Below are 10,037 nucleotides of genomic sequence, written 5' to 3'. Positions count from 1 at the left end.
TCCGTGCTTCAGTCACTGTTAGACCTAACCCCTAACCCAATATCTAAAATTACTTATTTAATTTTCAACCCATCTTATTTGATATTCTATTTTCTTTTCTATTTATTATAAGTGGAACAATGCTTAAAGGAATTTCCCTTTGGAATTACTGAAGTATTTCTATCCTATTCCATTCTTAAGTGTCAAAATTGTCTGAAAAGAACAAAAATGTTCCAAAAACATAATAAATTACTACCATCCTAATTTGTAATTGAAATAGAAGGTACAGTTTTTGTGCATATTTTAAACTACTGTATACATGAAACTTTAGAAGCGGCATTAGCCTCATTTTCAAGGCGAAACATGTAAATTTGATTTGGTGGGAAATCACAAAAAGGGTTTTTTTTTTGGTGATGAAGGCTGCAGACCCCTGAGACCACATCTTGACCCTTAATAAAACGTAAAACAGCTTCGAACACTGCATTACTTCATAAAGTTACAAGGGCAAAAACAGACTCAGAGCAGAGGACGTAAGGACCAGATGCAGAGCAGAGGTCTGGCGAGAAACGGGTGAACTATCCTGACCCTGTATACAACCTTGAGCAAAAAAAAAAAAAAAAGGCCTGATCTCCCCTTCTTTTAATTCTGAAACAGAAACATGAACTGTCCAAACAGTTTAGCTTCAAACAGCTTGAAGCAGCCACTAGATTAAAGCAGAAGGAGGAGGGGCTGTTATCTCAGATGAATCTTCAAAGTCTTTCCTCTGACTTGTGGTGTTGTCCATGACTGCTGATAACTCCCTCACCTAGTTCACACACGGGGGAATCGGAAATCAAACCAAGACCGCAGGCTACTTTACAGATATGGAAACCAGATTCACCCTGGTGGGAAGACACACTTTGGCAGAAAGCATTGAAGAAAAAGTACTGGAGAGCATCCAACGTGACTCACTCATTCAAGTCAGACATTCCCGCCTCTCGGACGAGGGGAACAACACACCGGCACATCCGACCACCAAACGCAAACCAAAAGTGCTTCTTGAGAAAGTGCCTTTTTTTAAAAAAAAAAAGTAAATACAGCAATCTATGAAAATCATTCAGTTTAGGCGTACAATGCAATTAAAGTTGACTCCTGCCCTGAGAAAGAGAGAGACGAGGAGGAAGATAAAGTAAAGCATGGCTGTCTTACGAACATTTACTGAAAGGATAGGTCGGTCCTGTTACAGCTCGGGGTGTACGCTTCAGCTTTTTGCTTTTGTTTACAGTAAAGAGTCAAGAAAACCGCTTTAGTGTAAATCGGATGAAGTTTAGTATCGATGGGAAATGAGCGACATGCTGAGTGGGTGTTAATGTGTGATTATGCTGACTTCCACTACGGACTCAAAGGGAGCTTTTCTGCTTTTTGGTATTTTATGTTACATAAAATGAGTGATTAGTCTATAAAATAAGGCAGAAACGCTGAACCAAGAGGTGAACCGTTGAGGACAAAAGTCAAGTTTTGCACTGCTGTTCGTTGGAAAATTTTCTAGTAGAATTTTAGAACATGAAAAAAGTTGAACGAAATGTTTCACTTTGAATCATCTTTGTTAAGTTTGTCACACTTAATGACTGCTCTCCTTTGGGTTGGACTTATTTCTTGATCCTATATGAGGAAGAATGTCTGCAGGAGACCTGCCAGCGAACATGAAGTTAAACATTCTGATTTCAATCAGAGAATCAGTGAACTGAACCCAGTGAAACAATAAATATGATCATTTTGTGCATGTTTAACATAAAATAACTAGTTCTGTCCAACTAGTTCAGGACACAAAGATCAGCAGTAGATAAAGCTTCAAGCAGAGTTACTAGAATAAGGCAAGGTGTGGTATTTTTTTCTTGAAACCCTAATCCCATCTCGCCTGGGACAGGTACAGTATGTGCTCACTGATATGATTTTAAAAAAAGGTCATTGCTATAAAAATGTCTTCCTAAAGCATGATATGTTTAAAAAAGGATGCTTCAGTGTTGTGTTGCTGCTCCCCTTTGTACCCTAGTCAGTCCTCATGTGGTTAAACCAGTAATTATATTCATAATGACAAATGAAAACGACACCCGACTTATAACAATAAACCGTTACTATCCTTTCAGTAAACATTCGGGAAGACATGCTGCGGAGAACTGATTCGACATTCACAAACCGCTGCGCTCCTCACCTTCCACGCGGGAAGCATGTAGCAAAAAGGAACGGGAACTGATGCTGGCCCATTAACCGAAACACACACGTTGTTATTGCCTCATTTCAAAAGTACAACACACATACGATACACACGGTGCAATCTGCAAAACAACTGCCTTCCCATACATTGGATTGATACCAAAAATAGATATAATGTTTTTATATACTGTTTACATTTATATTACGTTTACATATTACTGGGAATAGCCACAACCTAATACAGGTTCAAATTTCACAATATTACATTTAAACAGCTCTGAGTGGTATGAATTGGTATGTGCACATCACCGGGTCATTTTTATTTCTTTGTTGTTGTTTTTTTTTTCCTGCATGTGTTTGTATGTAAATGTGTGTGTATTAGTAAGCGTGTATGGCACTGAGTGTGTGTGTGAGTGTGTGTGTGTGTGTGTGTGTGTGTGTGTGTGTTACACAGGTGTGCTTTCTTTGAATCGGCAAACCTCTCCTTTGACCTGAGAATGTACTCTGTGCCACAGAGCTCAAACACACACACACACACACCACACAGGCGCACGTCTACAAACGAAGATACAACTGCACACACACACACACACACACACCTCCATACTACATGTCAGACGAGCAACTGTGACACGATCCTCCAAAATCCTGAAACTTTTGAACAAAAAAAGTGTGTGTGTGTGTGTGTGTGTGTGTGTGTGTGTGTGTGTGTGTGTGTGTGTGAAAAAATTACATTTTTTCGTGAGTGACAAATGATTCAAAGATCATGTGTGGGAAAATAAAGTACATGTTTAACACCGGTGCGTTTGCACTAATAGAAGTGCCTGCCTGGCCCAACGTGCGCTGAAATGCTGCAGATAAAACAGAGGTTCGCGAGCTTTGAGAGTGTCTTGGCTTTTTTAAATCTTGGCTGATTTTGTGAATACTAAAGTGTAAACAGTCAAATGCTTTGCTAGAAAAACTCAGTGGGCTATATGTGTGTATTTGTGTGTGTGTGTGTGTGTGTGTGTGTGTGTGTGTGTGTGTGTGTGTGTGTGTGTGTGTGTGTGTGCGCACCCAGAGCGCAAAGAGGCTCAAATGTAATGAAACCAATTCAGAATTTCAAGAAAAGTTGAAACTTCTAGACTTAAATGTTTGTTTGTTTTTCTGTAGCGATTAAAGTGCGATTAGCACTAAAAACACAATATTCATCACAACATGTAAGAATGCTTAGTTTTGTAAATTGAGTAGGGGGGAAAAATGGCAAGTTACAAAACTGTAACGTTTGGCTTTGGGGTATTCTGGCACAATGAAATTTTGTGTAAAACTCTTGGAAACAGTTCAGTTATTATCAGATCATGAAGGTGCATTAGAGACATCAGGAGGAGCCCTGTGTAGATTTCTGCTGTTCAGATCTTCAGCGCTTGAGGAGCTCCCGTTCACTTACTTGTCTTCGGACACAGAAAGGCCGTTTTGAGGAGGGGGTCGGGGGGGGGGGGGGGGGGGGGGGGGGGGCTGCTAACATGAAGCGAAGGTGGCGAGGCTGTATGTCAATGAACAGGTGTGACGTTGTGCGCCTGCACCACGCCGTTAGGCCGGACCGTTAGCGGACGACTGCATGTCTCTGAAAGACAGAGGGAGAAGCCGAGGCTGAGACACACATTTACAAACTACTGGTTTAATTTGTCACCTGCTGCCTATCTGCGATAGATGGGTCTGCAACATGTATGGAGGCCATCCTTGTAAATTGAGGTCATTTTTTTTTTTAGTTTATGGAATCAACTACATTATAAAAAAAGCAAAAAGTATTATATTCTTTTTTCCTGGCTAGCCAGCCTGCACGCCTATTAACACACGTCACATCTGTGTTTGCGATTTGTTATGATCTCACTCTTCTATCAACACGCACACACACACACAAACTTACTGTGGGGCGGCGGCCGACTGGTTAGCTGGACTGGTCGTGATCGGGCTGGAACAGTTACCATGCTTTTTCCCCTTTTCGTTTTCTTTTTCATTGCTTGTCCCTTTGTCTGCTTCACTGAAAAAAGAAAAAAAAATAGATACAATTTAATCAAAAAGACAACCTGTCAGGAGCCTGTTAAATGTTTCTATGTAGCAAAGAGCAAAGCAAATATTGCTGTATCTGCTTTTTCCGTCCAGTCGTCTGATCCGTTTCCTATGGCCACTGGCAGCCAATGATCTGTCTACCAAAGCCAGAGGGGCGTGCACTGAGGCTCACGCTGCAGTTTGCACGTCCAAAGTGGGATGTTTGAAGTGTGGCATGCTTGTCAGTGAACTGTTAGTAACTTGCTAATGTATTGGGCTGTTAGGATGTTGAATTATTGAATCGGTTGCAGTTGTTCGCACCATGCTATCAGACGTGGCAGGTTAGTGGTCGGGGTGTTCTGAATGAGAATTAATCATGTACATTTTGGCTTTTGCAAGGTTATAATTGAAGAAAAGCATTACTTCATCACAAAACTGCAGTCAATATTCAACCCCACCCCGTGTTGAAACTGAATGAGTCAAATACAAACTCTTCAGCTATCGTTTGATCTTCTCAAAGAGAGAGCACTGATGTTTGGAAATGAAGGCCAATTCATACTTTCTACATTCAAGTCATGAGGCACAGACGTTACTTTAAGGTGAAGCTGATTTGCATGGAAATGTGTGACTATCTTCACTCCTGAGTTCAAAAAAGAGGACACAGACTCATTGACGGTTTTACAGTTCTTTCAAGTATTTCCCCAAACCCAAAGATAAAAGCGAAATCTTTGAAATGCAGACCAACAACTACTCCAAAAGTGTACTATAAATGGAAAGACTACGTGCTTTAAAAATTAAAATCCACATCTGTCTTTTGTTTTTAAACACAAAAATCATGAATTGGCCAGAATGTGAGACTGGTCCAGCAGAGGAAAGAGCAGCCCTTCCATTTCCTCTACAAGTCACTGCGGAAGGGTTAGTGATTTTCTTTTTCATGAATTAGAATTGGCCTGAATTATGGCTCCTCAACCTGTTAAATGCAACAGGCAAACAAAACCGTCACACTTCACAAATCCTTCCTCTAACTGTAGGAAAGCATTCCAAACTTCAGAGAAGAGGACCTCAAGCGCAACATACCGTCTGACTGCAGGTCTGAAAATTCTGGAGTCAAAGGGGAGATGAGAAGGAAGGGAACAGACACGAGGACGAAGACATCAGAGGAAAGACACAGGAGGGACGGAATATTTCACACAAAACAGTTTGGAGGAGAAACGGAAAGACGGGCTCTATAACAGTTCTTTGGGGAACACAGAAGCGCTTGTCGGAGTGTGAGGAGTTGTACCTGGTGAAAACTGCCCTCTCGTTCTTGGCGTCCATGGTGAGCCGGATGGTCTCCTTGCCAGCGCCGGTCGTGATGGTTTCCGTGGTGACCGTCTCGCTGGACGTGGACTCGGTCTTGCTTTCTTCGTCGTCGCTGTCTGAGCTACTGGAGGACGAGGTGTCTGAGGCCACGAGTGGGGCTTTCCTTGCCACGCACACACTCCACACACACGCTGTTGAAGTGAGGGAAAAGAAATGCTGTTTTTATTACTGAGGAGTGGAATAAAAGCCAACTCACAGTCATTCCATATGTGCAACTGTTAAAAAAAAATCTCGATATGTTTTCTTAAATATTTTTAAGTTATAAAATGCACTGCTTCTGTTCATTTTGTTGTGATGCGCAGCTGAACTCGTGCTTACGGTTCTGGTTTGGTTTGGTGTTGTCTGATCCACTGAGATCTGAGTCCACAGGAGAGCTACATCTGGGACCGGTTTCAGAGCTGGTGGACATAAATCCAAACAAGAAAAGATAAGAAAAGCCAAAGAAAACACAACACAGCTAATAAACTGAAGACATGCACCGTTGTAACGTCTTTTAAAGGAAAAACAATCAGTCAAAAGGTCGTATAAACTGGATCACTGACTTTTACTTTTGATTACCACAAACTTTATTTATGAGTAAGTGTGTGTTCGATAACTACTGACAGAATAATCTCATGTTTTCACAATACTTTTAGAGAAATTAAGCTCTGAGCTCTGCGATCACATGAAGACATCTGTGCTTTATATCGAAGGCATGCACACACTCACCAGCAAAAAGGCTGGAAGTCAGTGAACTTGGCCCAGCCCTTCTCCTCGGCCTCTGCTGCCGCTGGCTGAGCTGCCGGAGTGTCCCAGGCTGCGAAGCCCACTCCTGCTGCCGGAGCCTTGGAGTTCACCTCTCCGAAGTCTGCCACCCAACTGGAGCCTGACAACAGAAAGGACGACGCCCTCGGTGTCACCGACCTTCACACAACCTGCCTTATTCGTAGAATGAACAGAGACAATAAGCGCGAGTCTCACTCTTAGCTGTGTCAGCCTGGTCCAGACATAAGAAAGGATCCAGGTCATCTTTAGGGTCTTCTCCTTCTTCAGTGTCTGAGTCTGCTGAGTCAGCGACCTCGGTGCCAGAGGCTGCAGTCCTGTCGCAGCTCTTACTGGTTACTTGGCTTTGAGAGGACTGTGATCCACCAAACCTTGAAACAAATTTTTTATTTTTTTTTTAAATCAACAGTGTAACGGCAATTCACTAAGAACAAAAAGCCATGTCATGCTGAGATAAAACACTCCATGCATCTCTACCTGTTCCGGGACTTAGTTTGAGTTGCATAGTTTATCTCTTTCTCCTCCCAGATATCTTCCTCATCATCATCAAACGGCTGTATCCTCTCTTTGGAGCAAGCGTCAAACACAGCTGTGTTGGCCTTGGAAAAAAAAAAAAAAATCCAAAACAAACAAAATTATTTAAATGCCACCTCTGAAGCGCTCCCTGTTCCTCAAGTCAACACTTCATCACTTAGCTGTGACATTTTCCTGCCTCTTATTGGCTACTAGATTAAATATTTGGAACAAGCTTCCACAGAAGTGCAAGACAGTTCCAACTGTGAATTCTTAAACGTGGCTGAGGATTGTCCTGCTGGCTGCTACGTTTGGTCAAAGCAGTAATCATGTTATGAAACTGTAGATTTAACCACTGTAGTTTAATTACTTTTTAATATTTTTTCTTCTTCTTTTAATTACTATAATAATATCTTTATGTTTTTATATTCAAAAATCAATAATAACATTTAAAGCATGAGAAATACCACAAAGCGACATATTTTTCATAACCGTGGAATAAAATCTCTAAATAAACTCACACTGTCCTGGCCTGCATCAATGTTGATGTTGATCTCTGCAATCCGGTCAAACGTTGCCCTACAAAACGAGAAGAACTGACTTAAAAAGCACACAGAGAAAAACACTTCGCCGAGCCACAAAGACAAATATCATGTTTGTTTACCCAATGCTGTCATCGTGATCAGTAAACTCTTCGTCATTGAACCCAAACTGATCCACAAAGTTAGCCGTCATCTGCTGGATCTGATAGTCTGAAAAGGCCTACAAACACATAATATTGATTAACAAGCAGGGACAAAAACAACAAAGACAACAAACTGAAGACTGAAATATTGTGTGTAAAAGGCTCTGTGTGTGTTTACCTGCTGTATTGTGAGTTCTTTAGGGAATGGGCTTTCCATGTCATCTTCAGAGGAGGGTCGGGGGTTTCCAGTGCCCACCTGAACAGATTGAAAAGCAAATTGAATGTGTGCAAGAGGCACTGCGCCAGCCACGAGACGTGCATGTGTAACAGTTTACCAGATCAATGGTATTCTTCATATTGGTCTCCGACAGTGTTTGGTCCACAAAGGTTTCCCAGCGCCCTCTGTAGTCCTCTGGCAGATCTACAGGAAAACACGTCACAAAAGCCATTTTTCATCATGGACAAAAATCTTGGTTGATATTTGCTTTGAATAATCATCTCTCGCCCAGAAGAACAAGCTCATCTGTCAGCGCACCTGTGATGAGGCTACTGATCTGAGTGTGAACTGGGCCTTTTTCCACGTTGTGGACGACTGTGTTGGCAATCCTGGTAAGGTGTCCCATGTACCCTCTTCTCATCCCACCTTCTGACCTGAACGGGAAGGTACGATGCTCATTCAAATTCTCCGTTTTTCACCGTTTAAAGTTAATCATATTAACATCATATTAGAAATATAAAGTTCCTTACTGCATTTTGTCATTCTCCTCCCAAGCCTCCAGAATCCTCTGGACAAGGTGGCAGTGTTGAAACAGCTAATAAGAACAGAAATCATGAATTTTATTTAATTCGTAATGAGGCACGGCATCAGCCAAACACTAAAGGCTTGAAAGTCACATGAAAGGAGAAACACCTACATTAGTCACCATAAGATTATGTGCAGTGTCCTCTGAGGTTACTGGAGGTTCAGAAGCCGGGGTTTCAGTCAAGTCCTGCTCTTGTGATGCATCTTCTTGAGGCTTGATCTTTTCCTGAAGTCTCATTTCATGAGCACAGGGCCGTATGATAGCAGCAACACAGAGCTCCACTTGGAGATGCAGGAAGTTGTTCCAAGTATATTTGAAGAATAAGTCCTAAATAGTAGGCATACATAAAGTGTCACTTTTTGAAGACTGCACAATGGAACAGAAATGCTGGATGATTGCTTGTCTCACCAGGAGAACATCCATTGTGTTGAGTCTGCAGAGTTCCTGCGCTACCACTGCATGGCTCGAAGAGCTCGTATAAAGCAGAGATGCCACTAGTCTGGCTACATGCAGACGGGTATTTCCCAGCGGGTCCTCCCACACGCCCAGAGCAGTCAGCATCGGGTCTCGCTGTAAATTCATAGATAGAAGAGCACAGAGGAATTCAGAGAATTTACATCGTGCCACACAGGTGAGGTTTACGATAGACGAGCAACAACTGGCAAACAAATAAAGATTATAAACATAACATCTAAAATAAATAATGAATAAAGAGAATATATGATACAATTCAATCACTAGCTTTCTGTCATATTAAGTTTTTTTCTTTGTTGAGCATTTTCATGCTGCCCACATCTCATACTTTAGCGTAAGTAGCTAATTATAATCAAAACACGATGGAAGCTGACAAAACGGCCGACATACAATTACATATTTTCATTACACACCTTGGGTGGCTCCAGAAGTAGTTGGTGGAAGTGTGTCAGGTGTGGCTGGATGGCCAACAAAATACTGCTGTTAACAGTGTAGCTTCTCTCAAATCCCTGAGCATCCATTACGCCATCCACCCTGTCATTAACATGAGCAGAGAACACATGCATAATGAACTTTTAATGAATAAACCCAGCACAGAGGCTGATGAAGTGTGCTAAAACATATGCTGATCGTCTACATATTCCGTATAAACCATTCGAAATTCTATTGAAGAACAACGCAATCGTGTTAGAAACACTGTATATCAGTGTCGTTCACTCACACAGGCCTCCTGATTTCCAGTAAAGTGAGAAGAACTTGAATCCCATTAACAATGCAGCTCTCAGTTCTCTCTCCTGAGAACATGTTCTGCAAAAGCTGCTCCACACACTCCTGCCTGTAGAAACACAATGAAGTCCATCACACACACACACTTTCTCCATCCTGTCGAGAGACTGTGAACTTATGTGTGTTTCTCCCTAACTTACGATTCCAGCACAGTCAGCAAAGGGTCCGGCTGTGAAATCTCTTGGAGCTGGCCGGCCTGGTCTCTGCTTAGCCGAATGATATCGCACAAAGTCTGAGATGCATTGGACTGTCTCTGTGAGGGAAAGAAACCCCAAACATATACAGTCAGTCAGCCTGGAAATCAGATTATCTTAATCACAAAATAGGCTGCTTGCCATTGAATTCTGTCCTACCTCTTCATCCCTCTCCGGGTGAATGAGCTCTATTAGTCTCTGGGCCAGTTTCTGCTCATTTAGCCACTGTGGGGGAAATTATGATATCACAACTGCACA

At 42.0% G+C, this 10,037-nt stretch overlaps 1 protein-coding gene across 5 annotated transcripts in view; it reads right to left on the bottom strand.

Annotated features, from left to right (window-relative positions):
• ppp6r2b (protein phosphatase 6, regulatory subunit 2b) overlaps window positions 1-10,037 on the bottom strand; it is a 38,030-nt gene that overhangs the window by 23,252 nt on the left and 4,741 nt on the right. For 3 of the 5 annotated variants that reach the window (XM_030095313.1, XM_030095316.1, XM_030095314.1), the window contains 20 exons: window positions 9,939-10,004; window positions 9,726-9,838; window positions 9,521-9,634; window positions 9,213-9,333; window positions 8,734-8,895; window positions 8,437-8,652; window positions 8,270-8,334; window positions 8,058-8,173; window positions 7,858-7,943; window positions 7,701-7,778; window positions 7,502-7,599; window positions 7,359-7,416; window positions 6,802-6,923; window positions 6,523-6,695; window positions 6,271-6,427; window positions 5,881-5,960; window positions 5,483-5,693; window positions 5,278-5,301; window positions 4,079-4,192; window positions 1,919-3,775 (listed from right to left, as the gene is read on the bottom strand). In XM_030095313.1, the coding sequence (XP_029951173.1) occupies window positions 3,742-3,775; window positions 4,079-4,192; window positions 5,278-5,301; window positions 5,483-5,693; window positions 5,881-5,960; window positions 6,271-6,427; window positions 6,523-6,695; window positions 6,802-6,923; window positions 7,359-7,416; window positions 7,502-7,599; window positions 7,701-7,778; window positions 7,858-7,943; window positions 8,058-8,173; window positions 8,270-8,334; window positions 8,437-8,652; window positions 8,734-8,895; window positions 9,213-9,333; window positions 9,521-9,634; window positions 9,726-9,838; window positions 9,939-10,004 (2,208 nt within the window). In that variant the 3' untranslated portion in view covers window positions 1,919-3,741. Of the gene's footprint in view, window positions 1-1,918; window positions 3,776-4,078; window positions 4,193-5,277; window positions 5,302-5,482; window positions 5,694-5,880; window positions 5,961-6,270; window positions 6,428-6,522; window positions 6,696-6,801; window positions 6,924-7,358; window positions 7,417-7,501; window positions 7,600-7,700; window positions 7,779-7,857; window positions 7,944-8,057; window positions 8,174-8,269; window positions 8,335-8,436; window positions 8,653-8,733; window positions 8,896-9,212; window positions 9,334-9,520; window positions 9,635-9,725; window positions 9,839-9,938; window positions 10,005-10,037 lie in introns of those variants that run through there. The other 2 variants (XR_003931752.1, XM_030095315.1) reach the window with 2 other exon arrangements.

Source organism: Salarias fasciatus, chromosome 7 (genome assembly GCF_902148845.1).
Source record: "Salarias fasciatus chromosome 7, fSalaFa1.1, whole genome shotgun sequence".
Classification (NCBI taxonomy): Eukaryota; Metazoa; Chordata; class Actinopteri; order Blenniiformes; family Blenniidae; genus Salarias; species Salarias fasciatus.
This window is presented reverse-complemented; position numbering and strand designations above follow the sequence as displayed.